Source organism: Malaclemys terrapin, chromosome 1 (genome assembly GCF_027887155.1).
Source record: "Malaclemys terrapin pileata isolate rMalTer1 chromosome 1, rMalTer1.hap1, whole genome shotgun sequence".
In the NCBI taxonomy this organism is placed as follows: Eukaryota; Metazoa; Chordata; order Testudines; family Emydidae; genus Malaclemys; species Malaclemys terrapin.
In genome coordinates, this window is record NC_071505.1 from 23,790,175 (window position 1) to 23,805,995 (window position 15,821).

The 15,821-nt window shown below is 39.5% G+C and overlaps 1 protein-coding gene across 9 annotated transcripts in view; it reads left to right on the forward strand.

Moving 5' to 3' along the window:
* Positions 1-15,821, forward strand: part of MAGI2 (membrane associated guanylate kinase, WW and PDZ domain containing 2) — a 1,104,792-nt gene that overhangs the window by 1,050,897 nt on the left and 38,074 nt on the right. For all 9 annotated transcript variants that reach the window (XM_054017487.1, XM_054017504.1, XM_054017538.1 and 6 more), the window contains 4 exons: positions 886-1,071; positions 4,796-4,952; positions 9,262-9,502; positions 10,557-10,700. In XM_054017487.1, the coding sequence (XP_053873462.1) occupies positions 886-1,071; positions 4,796-4,952; positions 9,262-9,502; positions 10,557-10,700 (728 nt within the window). The remainder of the gene's footprint in view (positions 1-885; positions 1,072-4,795; positions 4,953-9,261; positions 9,503-10,556; positions 10,701-15,821) is intronic.

Here is a 15,821-nt window from a genome sequence, read left to right on the forward strand (position 1 = left end):
GAAAATATGAGGGGGAGAATGAGATGGAACACAGAAAGAATTAGAGAATGAAGGGGAAGGTAGCAAAGAGAGAAACAAGTTTGAGCTGAAAATGACTAGACTTTACATATGTGTATATGCATATTGCACATACATGTGCCATGTTCCATTCTATATGCATCCGAAGAAGTGGGCTGTAGTCCACGAAAGCTTATGCTCTAATAAATTTGTTAGTCTCTAAGGTGCCACAAGTACTCCTGTTCTTTTTGCGGATACAGACTAACACAGCTGCTACTCTGAAACCTGTAAGAGTACATTCACCCTGACATGTGAATATGCAAACTGCAATAAATCCCTGGTATGATTTGCATTTTGTCTTTGAGTGTATATAAGGAGGGGGCGAGAACAGTATGTTGAATGCATCTATTCAAATTATTTTCCATATTAAAAAATATGAATATAAAGGAAATAATCTCTAGGTTGTACTTTTATAATAAAATCTAAAAATGAAAGAAATTCTGTACATTGAGAGGTCTGTGGCCAGGTGTGATTACTATTTATTGTGCAAAATTTAAACTTTCACTGTTGCATTCTTCTGCCATTCCCCACATCTGTTTGTTTTGCCCGCTTGTAGCATCTTATCATCTGCCAAGTTTGTAAGCACTCTGAGGCAGGACTGTCTTTGTACTTCATGTCTGTACAGCACCTACCAAAGGGGGTACTGAACCCTCACTGGGACCTATAGACACAATAGCAATACAAATAATAACTGGCTCTGTGCACCTATTTGTTTTTTTTTTTTATTTATTTACCTGGGAAATTCTTGAAAATGTGGCCATCTGTTTGTCTGTGGATACCACCGCCTACTGTAACATTTGTTAACTATAAATATTTTTCCCTATCTAGCTGTACCCCATAAAATAGGGAGGATAATTGATGGAAGTCCTGCTGATCGCTGTACGAAACTAAAAGTCGGAGACCGGATCTTAGCTGTGAATGGCCAGTCTATTATTAACATGCCTCATGCAGATATTGTGAAGCTAATTAAAGATGCAGGTCTTAGTGTAACACTTCGCATCATTCCTCAGGAGGGTAAGTAATTAAGCCTTAAAGCCCGGGAAGAAAGTTATGTTACCTCCAGTTAGTTTGAAGAGTTTTTGTTTTGAAGCTTGCATGTGCTGTACAAAAAGGTTACAGCTGCAACCCTAGAACTAGCTAGAATATTATCTGAATTCTTGAAAACAATCTAATTGTGGATGTATGTTTCAAAGAACCTAAAGAAACCTGATGGCATAGGGAGTACTGCAGTGTGTGTGCTATAGACTTGTGGAAGAACTGCCTTCTGACATGGATGTAAAATACTCACTAAAAGGCCTGATTTTGAGCTCACTCCTTTTTATATTATTGATTTCCACTGACTTCAATTGAGTTACTCCTTATTTTCACAAGTGTAAGAGAACAAAATCAAGTCCTTAGCCAGTGGGAAATGAGTGACTCACAAACTGTCATCTTGTGTATTCATTTATACCTGTAGTGAGTGACTGCAAAAATGGATGTAAAATGCCACTTCTGGAGCGAAGGGAGAAATTTGATTTGATACTGTTTTGCACAGATATAAGTGACTATGCAAGGTAGGGGAGAACCAAGCTCCAAAGGGCTCAGTTTGTCAGATGCAGACAAGGTAACAGACTCATTATTGTGGGCATCACCCTGCAAACCAATCAGTGGAGTTTCTTTGATGTGAGCTTCATGTAATTTAAGTTGAAAGAGCTGCAGTGCTAGTATATGAATTCCATTGCATTAATGAAACTGTGACTTTAAGTCCCAGTAGCAGAATACTAGTGTGGATAGGAATGTCAAATACAGAAACCAATGAGATCACTTGCTGATCTGTGTGCTTTTTAGATGACCTTCAGCTCTGTCAGTGCTATCAGCTTAACTCATACTGAGTATAATGCTCTTCTGCTGGTATACAGCGGAAATTGGCAGACACTGGCCCTGGATAATGCTGCCCCTATGTCAGTAAATTAATTCAGTGTGAAGAAACACCTAAATGTACAGGAAGAGCACAGGTCAGCTCTTCTTAGCAGATACTCCTTAAAGCATTCACCCGTTCCAAATAGCAATTATATCCATACGTCCAGTTCAAATTTGTTCAGACTCTTTCTTTTGTTCAGAAAGAGATTTAAAGTTAGTGGCATACATTACCCAGAGATCTGTTTTGTAAACCTCTTCAGGCATGGGTTATATAGTGCATAATCCATGCTATGCCATTGAAAGCAACCTTGTACAGGCATTTAGCTAACAGAAATGTATACTAGCAAATAGGTCCACCCCTGGTGACACTGATTAATTTACATAGAAAAGAAAAAGCAGAAGCACATATGAAATGTTGAGTGCTGCAACATGGGCAGACTCTGGAGCGGCTGGTGAGAAGAGATTGTTCTAGAGCAGCGGTGGGCAAACTTTTTGGCCCGAGGGCCACATTGGGGTTCCAAAACTGTATGGAGGGCTGGGTAGGGAAGGCTGAGCCTCCCCAAACAGCCTGGCCCCCATCCCCATCCACCCCATGACTGCCCCTCCCAGAACCTCACCCCCCTATCCAACCCCTCCCTGCTCCCTGTCCCCTGACTGCCCTGACCCCTATCCACAGCCCTGCCCCCTGACAAGCCTCCCGGGACTCCCACGTCTATCCAACCCCCCCATTCCCCATCCCCTGACCGCCCCCCCAAACCTTCACCCCATCCAACCACCCCCTCCTCCCTGACTGCCCCCTGGGACTCCCTGCCCCTTATCCAACCCCCCTGCTCCCCGCCCCCTTACCATGCCGCTCAGAGCAGCAGGACTGGCAGCCGCGCCGCCTAGCTGGAGCCAGCCACGCTGTTGCGCTGCACGGCAGGAGCCTGCCGCCTAGAGCGCTGGCAGCTCGGCGAGTTGAGGCTGCAGGGGAGGAGAGGCAGCAGGGGAGGGGCTGGGGGCTAGCCTCCCCAGTCAGGAGCTCAAGCGTCGGGCAGGACATTGCCCATGGGCCATAGTTTGACAACCTCTGTTCTAGAGGTTACAGCACAGGTAACATGAGGCTTGGATTTTATTCCTAGTTCTGCTACTGACTCACTGACACTAGGCACTTACCTAACCTCAAATGTCAGTTTCCCCATTAATAAAAAGGGGTAATAGTATCTAATAGCTTTGTGAAGTGCACTCAGGTGAAAAGTGCTATAGAAATGCTATGCAGTAGTATTAATGTATGATTTGACTGGTGTTTATAAGTGTCTAGCATAGGCATGAGGGATCATATTTTCAAACCAGCCTCTGAAATTGTGAAGCACAAATCACACTTGTACATGCAAACTGTGCTTGTAGACATGTAAATATGCAATGTACACACACCAGTGCTGTTTGTGCCTTCAGCCTCAAACTTTTTGAATGCAAATTTAGAGGTATTTTTGACAATTTGTCCTAAATTAGACAAACATTTAAAAAAAAAGTATGCTAAAAGAATCAAACTTTGAAAATAGTCATAGGTATAAAATAGTCAATTGTTATGGAAAGTTGAATAAATAGTCAATAGTAAATTGTTAAATTAACAAAAAAGCTCTAGATCAAATTAACTAGTTAATAGTAATGCCACTTTATCTTATAAAAGGAACTAACAATGGCTTGATAGACAGCTGTTGAGGACAGTTTGTGTGTGTGTATATGTACATATATATATATATATATATGAGTCTAGAAGTACATGTGTGTGTGTATGGGTGTGTGTGGAGATATATATATATATATATATATACACACACACACCCCAACCCTTTTTAAACATGTGCTGGTTTTTTCGCTGATCAGTTTGAGACAGATCGTGGCCCCACTTGTCCAGCTGCAGCCCCTCATGTCCCTACACCAGCTATGCACACTGTGTGTAGTAGCATCTAGGAATAAGTAGCTTCTGCAGAGCTGCTCTATCCCCTCTTGTGCTTGTGAGCAGAGCCCAGGCACTCCCTCTCTCCCTCCCGTCCCACACACACATAAATGTACATCCCAGACATTGGGGGAAATAATCTGTATCACTAAGCCTAGTGCAGGGTATTGCTTCTTCCCTCAACCCAAAGCAAGGGGAAACCTGAAGGCAGATTAGTCTCCCTTGTTTGTGGCGAATCTACAGTCTAGCACTTCATCTGTATGTTGTATGCCTTTCCCTACCCTTCCTCTTTTTAGATGTTGGGTGTTTGGGGAAGGGACTGGGTTTCTACAGTGTACAGTTGTAGAGCTCTTAGGCTATTTTGCATGCTACTGTGATATAAATGATAATAATAACTGGTTAATATGTATTTATAAAGGTTGGCTCCACTGTCCATGACCCTACCTGACAGCTCAAACCTCCATTTGACTTCAAAAGCAGCAGGAGCAAACAAAAGCATTTTAAATCTTGTTGCAACAGTTTGTCATCCCATAACTGTAATGAAAGCAGTAAGATTCTTCAGTCTCCCAAAATGAAAAGTTTCCAAAGATCAGTAGTTATAGGCTTTTCAAAGAAACTATGAACCACAGCAGCTCTTTGCCCAGTTCAGTTGAGTTTTAAATAACAGATTTGTCAGCCTGAGTTGTAAAAGTGACCAAGATTATAGATCTCAGAGGAGATCAAATGAAGTCCAGTAGGTTCAGATGTCTTAAAATCTAATTATGATAATAATTATAATAAAAGCAACAAAACATAAATAATTGGAGGTAGAGTGTTACAAAAATGATTATTGTCTACCTTTGCCCTTTATTAAATGCCACACTGTGACAGCTCTTTAATCTCCAGTTTCCCATTATGCAGAGCTGAACAGTCCAGCTTCAGCACCAAGCTCAGAGAAACAGAGCCCCATGGCACAGCAACACAGCCCCATGGCTCAGCAGAGCCCTGTAGCACACCACAGTCCCGTAGTACAGCCACCACCGCCACAACCGCTCCAGTTACAAGGACATGAAAACAGGTAAGAGCAGCTGCTCCACGTTCTGCTTCCTTTCGGTACAGTGTGAGACCTGATCCAATCGACCTTCTCTCTGTTTCTAACTACTGTGACATATCATGTTACCTGTTGCCAACATTCGAGGGGCAACATTTATAAAACATAAATTGTGTGTTCGATTAAACTGAAAAGTATCATTCACCTACATGTGTGAGAGACGTCAGTCTACACAAGGAGCAAAACTTTCCCGAAACAAGGAGCGCTGTGTTCAAACTTCAGATTCTCAGAACTATTTACTGGCGTGATATTTTTTGCCAGAGAACTAAAGCATATTCTAGTATCTCTTGCTCATAACTTCATTGTTAATAAACTTCATTTTTATGTTCCTGACATTTACGAAACACATTTATATCTAGTATGCTCTTGGTGAAATGGCCTTCTTTTTAACCCTCACACCCACCTCCATGTCTTCTGCGTCGTAAAGCACTGTTGTCAATACAATATTTTTCAGTTCAACAATGGATTTTATCTACAGCAAACGGATTTTTCCCCAGCTGATTTCTCTAGTTTAGCTCTCAATACATGTATGATTTTTTGTGTATACGACATAGTTTGAATGAAATGATACAGTGTATTACTTAGTGGGTTAGGAGGAAATCTAGAGTGTTGTGACCAGCTACATTATGATCAGAATGTATTTGAAATAGATTTAGGTTGTGGAATAATACAATAGTTCTTACATTATGTGATTTTCTGTCAACATTATTTTGTCACTGGATTAATTTTTTGGCTTGTCAGATAAAACTGATTACACTGTCAGTCTTTATGCTAAACTTGACCGAGTAATGTACCTCAGCCAGACCATGGCCCATAAACAATAAATGCCAGTGCCGGAGTTTCTGCATTTTATTGTAGATCAGGTGCTATGCCCTGTCAGTCACCTATGCTTAATACACAAATCATATTTATAGAGCTGTCAAACAATTTAAAAAATTAATCGCGATTAATCACGAGATTAAAAAAAATGTGATTAATGGCGGTTTTAATTGCACTGTTAAACAACAATAGAATACCATTTATTTAAAGATTTTTAGATGTTTTCTACATTTTCAAATATATTGATTTCAGTTGCAGCACAGAATACGAAGTGTACAGTGCTCATTTTATATTATTATTTTTTATTACAAATATAAATAGTATTTTTCAATTCACCTCATACAAGTACTTTAGTTCAATCTCTTTATTGTGAAAGTGCAACTTACAAATGTAGATTTTTTTTTACATAACTGCACTGAAAAATAAAGCAATGTAAAACTTTAGAGCCTACAAGTCCACTCAGTCCTACTTCCATACTGATGACAGAAGCATGGAATCATGTCCTCTGGAATGGTGGCAAAGTATGAAGGGGCATACAAATGTTTAGCATACTTGGCACGTAAATATCTTGCAACACCGGCTTCAAAAATGCCATGTGAACACCTGTTCTCACTTTAAGGTGACATTGTAAATAAGAAGCAGGCAGCAGTATCTCCTGTAAATATAAACAAACTTGTTTGTCTTAACGATTGGCTGAACAAGTAGGACTGAGTGGACTTGTAGATGCTAAAGTTTTACATTGTTTTGTTTATGAGTGAAGTTATGTAACAAAAAAAATCAACATTTGTAAATTGCACTTTCACTAAAGAGGTTCTTGTATGAGGTGAATTGAAAAATACTATTTCTTTTATTTATCTTTTTTACAGTGCAAATATTTATAATAAAAAATAATAATATAAAGTGAGCACTGTACACTTTGTAATCTGTGTTGTAATTGAAATCAATATATTTGAAAATATAGAAAAACAGTCAAAAATATTTATAATACATTTAAATTGGTATTCTATTATTGTTTAACAGTGTGATTAAAACTACAATTAATCACGATTAATTTTTTTAATCTAGTTAATTTGTTTTGAGTTAATCACTTGGGTTACCTGTGATCAATTGACAGCCCTCATATTTATTTATCCAAAATGCCTTTCTCCTCCATTTCTACCGGTATCACCATATAGATATTACTTGGGAGTGGGGACGGATTTTAAATTCTGGTCCCCAGTCATCTCCCGCACAGCAAGGACATTGGGTCTCCCTCAGCCAGGGAGTCTTTCCTCTCTTTTATCCACACAGTGCATGAGACGATGCTGCCAAGGGTTGAGTTCTCAGCAGACTCCCCTGTGCTCCACCACACAGGAACAGACACCCCATGTGCCAGATCGCAAGAGCACTCCGTAAATTTTGGCCCCGATACCCCTACATTCAGTGGCATTGCAACCATGCAGCCAGAGTGGTGCTCCATACCGTACTGTTTGAGCGACCTGCCAGTCCTGCAAAAACCTCGAGTAAGCAGCAATTGCACTCGCCAGTCACACACTGACTTACACAGTTTTTCAGGTTCCTTTTCCTTACATTTCATTAGACACCTGCCTGACAGTGCCAGCTCCAGAAAGATACATGCTTCTGCTAAAGTAACTGTAGAACCCAATCCTAAAAATTCTTTTCAAGCCCCATCAGAAGTCCCATTGACCAGCACAATGCTCGGTAATAAATGTTTGCAGGATTGGGACCTTAGTTTGTGACATATAAACTATATTAATTTTTTTAAGTTCTTAAAGGATGATCTGGCCACTATGTTACTGAATGTCCAGTAAGGTATATGCATTAACACACCTATTTACATATTCAACAAAAAATATTATTGTTATAACTTGTGTATAGCATCATCTTCTGGGATACTGATATGCCAGTATAGTGTGAACTTGTGTTAAGCTGTCCAGTGTTTCAGAAATAATTCTATTATTAGCTGACATTGGGTAGTATTTTACCCATTTTTAATATGTTATAATTTGTTTATATAGTTATTCACCAGAAAAAAAGTTGTTCTGTATCAGTCAGTCAAAATCCTAAGTCATATTTAATATTTTTAAATTACAAGCAATAAATTTACTTTGCTTATATTAAACAGACTCAATATTACAATAAGCCTAGATTCTCTATGTCCTTGTTACATGGAATCAATATACTAAAGAAGTAAAGAAGATAAGAAGCTTTGATATAAAAAAGCAGATCCCATTATGAATACTTTGTACAAGTTTTAATAGTAAATGTGTCAGGTCTATGTTTGCAATCTCTATGAAAATAATTCAAGTTTCATATCATTTCCCCGCTTATCTCTGTTTGGTTGGAAATGTAGCTAGGAATGGCTAGTTTACAGAAATGTACTGTATCAATGAAGTGTCTATGTTGTAGCCTAAGACAAAGCCATCTAACACATTATGCAAGTTATTTCCAGGGAAAAATGAACAAAGACAGAAAACAATGCTCAGATTAATTCCACATGTTGAATACATTCATTTGCATAACTAACCATTTTCCTTGAAAACCTAGTACAGATTCCCTTTTCATGGTATGAGTGTTATTACTAGGTATGCTGAAGCTTTATTAGAGCAGAGCCTGAAATACACATCAGACAAAAAAGATTGTTAGCATCTTCTTTCAACTAGTTAGCAATTAAAACAATATTTATAAAGTATTAAATCCTTATTAACCAAATTCGGTTTCCTTCCTTCATAAATGTGCATCATATTCTAGATCTGTATTTAAATCCTAGAATGGCTTACTAGGAATGACTACCATAAGATCTTGCAGTGAATCAGAGCACTTAGTGTACACTATATTAATGGATACTATATCAATGATTTCTTTCTATTAGTCAGATAATGGCTGGTACAAAGAAAATGTCCGTTTCTGAATTTGAGAGCTCACCAAAAAAAAATAGCTTTTACATTAGTAAAATATAGAGGCTGTAAACCTCTGAATCTCTTCAATATTTTAAATCCTTATTTAGTCTACTGCACTCTAAGTTCTGGAAAACAATAAACAAATTCAGTCTTTTGCTTTGTATTATATTTTCTTCTGTGAAATTTCGTCTTTGGATTACACAAGGTACATGGGAGTCAGGACTCCTGGGTTCTGTTCCTGTTACTGCCATTTAGGGCCCAATTCTGATCCCACTGTGGTCTATGGGGAAATTATACTGTACTGCCTTGGACAAGTCACTTAGGGCCAAATTTTCAAAAGTAAGCTCTAATTTAAGATATCTCAATTTTTGCCTTGGAAAGCTCATCTCAAATGCACCATCTGCCTCTCAGTGAAGTCCAGTTCGACACAATTTTACAGCTGTTCAGTTGCTTTTTATCTCTCAGTATTGCATTTAATGCCTTTCTGCAAATTCTTTTAGCGTTGTGCAGATTTCTGAAATTTTAAATAACTAAAATAATCATTCTAACTTACTCAGTTATAGGTCAGAAGTAAAAGCAAGACAGGATGTGAAACCCGACATCCGACAACCTCCATTTACTGACTACAGGCAGCCTTCAGCGGACTATAGACAGCCTCCATTAGACTACAGGCATCCTCCAGTAGTGGATTACCAGCAGCCACCACCTCTGGACTACAGGCAGCCACCTTTAATAGATTACAGACAACATTCTCCTGACACCAGGCAATATCCTCTGTCAGATTACAGGCAGCCCCAGGTACAAAGTGAAATAATCACAGCTCTGAAAGCAGGGTCTTTAAATTGACCTGAACGTTTGTATTATGATTTATATTTTTTTGCAGAAGAAATTAATTCCAACTTCATTAATGCTTGTAAAGTGCTGTTATTTTTACACTAAAATAACACTATTTATAATACTGTTGTTACAGCTGCAGGTAGACTATTTTTTATATTTTGGGGAGTTCAAATAATGATGAGAAAATGCATTCTCCAGAACATTATTCTTCTCAAACCACTGTATACCAGCAGCATAAATAGTCTTTTACCACGGGCTGTGCTTTAAAGGCACAATCCAGCTCTAAATCAATAAACTGTGGCTGTATCCAGTTCAGATGGGACTTCTACATAAATTATCATCTTTCTGCCACTGTAGAAGACATACCTTATTTATAATCAGAAAAATTACAAATATCTCTATGTCTTTGTGTCTGAAAAGGAAGCTTCTCCTTTTTCAGAAGATCAATCTTGTGTGTGTTATGACTTGATGTGAAATAATCTATGCCAGCAGAAACAATCTATATACAAATTAGCCAGCTGTCTCTTTTTACACAGAGCCCAATCTTGCAATGCTTATTCCCAGAAGTAAGCCTTATGTTAGTAGTTTGTTGATTTGAATGGGAATGTTCTCATGAGTGGTATTTACTAATGGGTGTCAAGGTTGAAGGATCTGGTGCAAATTTGGGTTAAAAAATCTCCCCTTTTCCTTGCATAAGGGGGGAAAAAGCAGATGGCAGAAAGTTTATTAAATCAGGAGGCACATGTTTCCAGAAGTCCTCAGCAAACACCACATTCCTAGGTCAACCCTCTATAGAGTTCACTTCTAGGGCCATATTTTCAAAGCAGGCACACATGCTGTCTCCATGTAAATATGTACACACCTGTTGCCTATGTAAAAATATATTCTTTGTACAAGAATATTGGGTAATTCCACATTCAAACATATGTTCAAAGGGTTTGGTTGTGTTTTTTTCCTTAATGTGCACAAATCCATTCACATAGTTAATTTGTTTTTACTCTCTGTGTCTATACAGGATTTTGATTATTTCACTGTTGACATGGAGAAGGGAGCCAAAGGGTTTGGATTTAGTATTCGAGGAGGAAGAGAATACAAAATGGATTTGTATGTGCTGAGGTTAGCAGAAGATGGGCCAGCGATAAGAAATGGAAGGATGAGGGTGAGTAATTTAACTCTTTTGAAACAGCTCCATAACATAAATTCTAAGAAATATATATATTTTTTCAGAGGATTTTGCGCACTGCATGTAAGAAACAGTTATATTTTGTGACAAGATCAGATAGAACTCCTATAATACTTGTCTAGCGAAGGACAAACGCTTTTATATTGTTAAATGGCCTAACAAGAGCTGAATAAATTACATTAAATAGGCAGTAGGTCTAGGTAATTTATTTGTGGATTGGATATGTCATTTTTGATTGCTTTGTTTTGCAATTTTCTCCATATTCTTTCATTCATTTCTAGACATCTTAGAAACTCCAAGGAATGAAGAGTTTGTTGCTTTCTTAATAAAAATAATAGCAGGATAATTATTTATTTCTGAGGTCCAAATACAAAGACACGGTGATCTACTATATTGGACAATGGATTGGGTATCAAAAGACCTGGGTTTTAATCCTGGCTCTTCCACTGTGTGCTTATGACCTTGAGAAAGTCACTTCATTTCTGTCTCACCCCGCGTTGTTTCATCCACTTAAATTATAATATCTTTTTGTCAGGAACTAACTTTCACTAGTTGTTTGTATAGCACCTAGTACAATGGAGCTCGAAACTCAGTTGGAGCTTCTAGATGTTGTTATAATATAAATAATAATAAAAACCACATCAGTGCACCGAGTGTGACAAAATTGCAAAGTTAATTTAGGAAATTCCACATTACAAAATAAGTGGCTCAAGATTTGTGCTTTTGGCCTGTCCAGCTGTTGTAGTGAAGAGTTTATCTGAAGAGTAGGTATAAATTCATCTGCACTTGCATGTTAATACATAACAATTCATTGCACAAAAAAGTGTGCGGAAAGGCAACCATGACAGTACAGTTAGACCAAGAACACAAACTTTTCCTTAAAATATCTAACAAATGCTGCCTTGTTGCTCCAATATTTAATCATAAAGATGGGAAATGGAAAAATAGTGCTATACTAGAAAGAGAATGGATTGTTGTAATGTTGCAGTTCTGAATACTTTCCTGTTCTTTTTGCGGATACAGACTAACACAGCTGCTACTCTGAAAGCAGTTCTGAATGAAATTCTGCCCTCACTTGCATCCCATGTAACCGCAACAAGTCTAACTTTCTGTCTTTAAAGAGTACTGGGGTCTGACCATGCTAATACAAAATTTTGTTATGGTCCATGTGTCACATACAGTTTTTAAGATTCGATTTGGTCCTGGAGTATGCATAGGCCACAAAGCCCCAGGCATTGTGAGCTTGCCTGAAGAGGAGCTATGGAAACACAGAGCACCCAACAACTCCCCTTCCACTAGGAACCTAGACACAGCCAGCACTGCCCAATCAATGAGAACCACTGACTAACTATATATAGAGTATATAATGTAGGTGTGAGTTAACATTGACTTTGGAATCTTAGATTTTAATTTTTTTACTTGTCTTTTCATTTGTTCCTTTATTGCTGTATTATCATCGTTTATTGTACTTAATAAAAAGTCATAACCAGGATATATGATATTAGCCAGCATGTAACTAATGGTGAGGAAAGCAGTAGAGCTCTTCCTTTACAGTCAATGCTGGAAGTCATATAGTTTAGGGCATATGACCGAGATTACAGAACCATGAAGGATGGTGCCTTTAGAGAAGTATCATTGCAGGTAATTTCCTATATTTAGCCAAAGATCTGACCAGTAAAATTATATGCATCATTTGAATAGAATAATATCACAAGTATAAAATAGACCTTATGAGTGAATACTACTATATCCATTTTAAACAAGTAAGGACAGTAAGCCAGTTCATGGCTCTTTTCAGTCTCATTGGGAAATATTTTATAATGTTCCATGAAAACATACTAATTATTTGTTCCATGAAAAAATACTAATTTCTTTTCTAAAATAAATTTAAAAACTTGTCTAATTTATATAGTTGTTATACAAAGCCAACTGTCATGGATACCGGGCAGGCCATGCCTTAAACCCCTTTTTGTCCTTTGCAAGTGCACTCCTTTGGGGACCTCTCTGGGTGGAATCATGCTAGACCAGATCTCTGGGCTGCATTCCACCACCACCAACCATGTTAACCTAGCAGGCTCAACTGGGTTTGGCATCTGTAAACCTTTTACCTCTGGGGACAAATGACCAGCTGATTAAAGTGACTCAAAAACAGTTTCTTCAAAACAAAGTAGCATTTATTTGCCAAAAAGAACATAGCATCTAGGAAAACGGGTTTAAACAACAAAGAATCCTATAGAGAGACAAGATGGGCGAGGTAATGTCTTTTATTGGACCAACTTCTGTTGGTGAGAAAAACAAGCTTTTGAGTTTACACAGAGCTCTTCCTCAGGAAGCTCAAAAGCTTGTCTCTCTCACCAACAGAAGTTGGTCCAATAAAAGATATTACCTCACCCATCTTGTCTCTCTAATATCCCGAGATCAACACAGCTACAACACTGCATACAAAGAGTCCTGTACACACATATCTTTACCTAAGCTTAACCACTGTATTCAGAGCTCAACTAAGGACAGTTTATTCACATCTCTCGGTTGTGGGAGTCAACCTCCTTGCTGCAGGACTCATGTCTCTCTATCTGCCAGCAACTTATCTGTAGTTGCTGCTATTGACAGCCCACTTAGCGCCCACTTCTTCCCTATGCCAGCATCTTTATGGTTCAGGATTCCCTTTGGTCCTAGGCTTTCAGTCTTGAGAAGAGTAAACCATGCCAGCCTGCTGGAAGCCAGGCAGGGGCATTTACCAATTAATAGCTCCTCGCATCGTTCCCTTAAATAGCTTTATCTGTCAGAGTTTCATTTTCCTCTTTGCTTCCCCTTTAACAACCTCCTTGGGTTTAACTCCCAGCAGTAAGGCAGGATAATAGCAAAGATAAATTGAGATTCATATAATACTTTTAAAAAATAATATACATAACTGTGTCATTCGCCACACGAACCAAGTCAAGAAAGGAGAAGTTAAGGCTGGATATACCATTGTGAAGAATATGTTAAGATAAAATTGACCATGTTAGGGATTAAGGCCTGCTCTACACTTAAAAATTTTACCAGTATAACTGTGACATATCGGAGTGAGATTTTTATCATTATATTTATACAAGTAAAATTCCCTGGGTGGATGCAGTTATACTGGTATAACAGTGACTTACACTGGTATAGTTATTCCCCTTCCCATACAGGAATAGCTATGCCAATATAAAGCACCTTTATACCAATAAAGATGTGTCCACACTAGTGGGGTTGTACCCCCTTTTAAGAGTACCAGTGTATTAACAGTGGTACAGCTTCCTAGTGTAGACAAGCCCAAAGTGCCGTGTCTAATCCAAATTTGTATTTTCTGCTCTTCATTGGCTGACATCACATAACCTTAATGATGGGCAGATCTCAACAGGTTTGCTGGTTCAACTTAGTCTGGGTAAGTCCTGAATAATTTGGAAGTCTATCAGCATACATTCAAACTCGGAATCCTGAGGAGTAAGGGCTAAATAACTCCAATGTATTAGAAGGTTAGAGGGGACCACAAGGGTCATCTAGTCTAACCCCCTGCCAAGATCAGGATTTGTTGTGGCTAAACCATCCAGGACAGATGACTATACATCCTTCTTATGAAAACTTCCAGTGAAGAAGCGTTCATGACCTCCCTAAGCCGTCTGTTCCATTGTCCTACTGTGCAGCCATATTGGCCTCCTGCAGGGGCCGCTCTAGCTTTTTTGCCACCCCAAGCACGGCAGGGAGGCTGCCTTCGGCAGCTTGCCTGCGGGAGGTCCCTGGTCCCGCAGATTCGGCAGCAGGGTCAGCGCAACCCATTAGGTGACCTAGGCGGTCGCCTAGGGCACTACAATTTGGGGGGCGGCGACGGCGGCGGTATTTCAGTGGCGGGACCTTCGCCGCCTCTGTGGGGGGCAGCATTTCGGGGCGGGACCTTCCGCCGCCTCTGTGGGGGGCAGCATTTCAGGGCGGGACCTTCCACTGCCTAGGACGGCAGAAAAGCTGGCGACGCTCCTGTTCGGCGGCATGCCTGCAGGAGGTCCCCGGTCCCGCGTACCTGCCGCCGAATTGCCGCCAAATCCGCAGGGCCGGCAGACCTCCCGCAGGCATGCCACTGAAGGATGCCTGACTGCTGCCCTCGCAGGGACTGGCAGGGCACACACCCCCCGCGGCTTGCCGCCCCGGGCATGCGCTTGGAGAGCTAGTACCTGGAGCCACCGCTGGCCTCCTGTGGCTCTTCTTATCTTTCTTCTGCATAGGAATAGTTTGGTGTTGAGCCTCTAATACTGTATTACATCTTTGAGGAACTGCCAGCCTTCTTCAACTCTTTTTCTTCCTAATTGGTCTTTCCATGGGACCTTACCTACTATTTCTCTGAGTTGGTTTAAATCTGAAGTCCAATGTCCTTGTTTTGCTGTTTTTGTGTCTTCCTTTCCTCAGGATCTTTAATTCTATCACATCATGATTACTTCCTCCCAAGTCCCAACCACATTCACATTCACAACTAATTCATCCCTATTGGTCAACACCAATTCCAAAATGGATAACCCCCCTAACTGTTTCCAAAACTTTCTGAATTAGAAAGTTGTCCCTTCTACATGCTAAGAACTTGGACATAATATGTTTTTCTGTAATAGTCTTCCAAAAGCTATCAGGGAAGTGAAAAATCTCCATTAATACTAGCTCATGTGTATTAGCTAATCTTGTTACCTGCCTCATCCACTTCCTTGTTTTGATTTGGTGGCTATAATAGACCCCCTTATCCATAACATCACTACTATTCTTTTCCTTTTTTAGCCTCACCAGAGACTCTCAATAGGTCTCTGCTTACTTCCTCTTGGAGCAAGTGTATACATTCTTGATGTACAGCAGAATGCCTCCTCTTTTTTTCCTCATATCTGTCCTTCTGGAACAAGCTATATCCCTCAATGCTGCTACTCCAGTCATGGGAGTTGTCCCACCAAGTCTCTGCAATGCAAATTAAGTCATAATTTTCTTCCTATACCATGACTTCCAGTTCATCCTGCTTGTTCCCTTGCATTGGTATGCAGGCATCAAAGATGTTTTGCAGACTGCCCTGTTACTTTACTTCTTGCCTCTTTAATGCATTGTGAT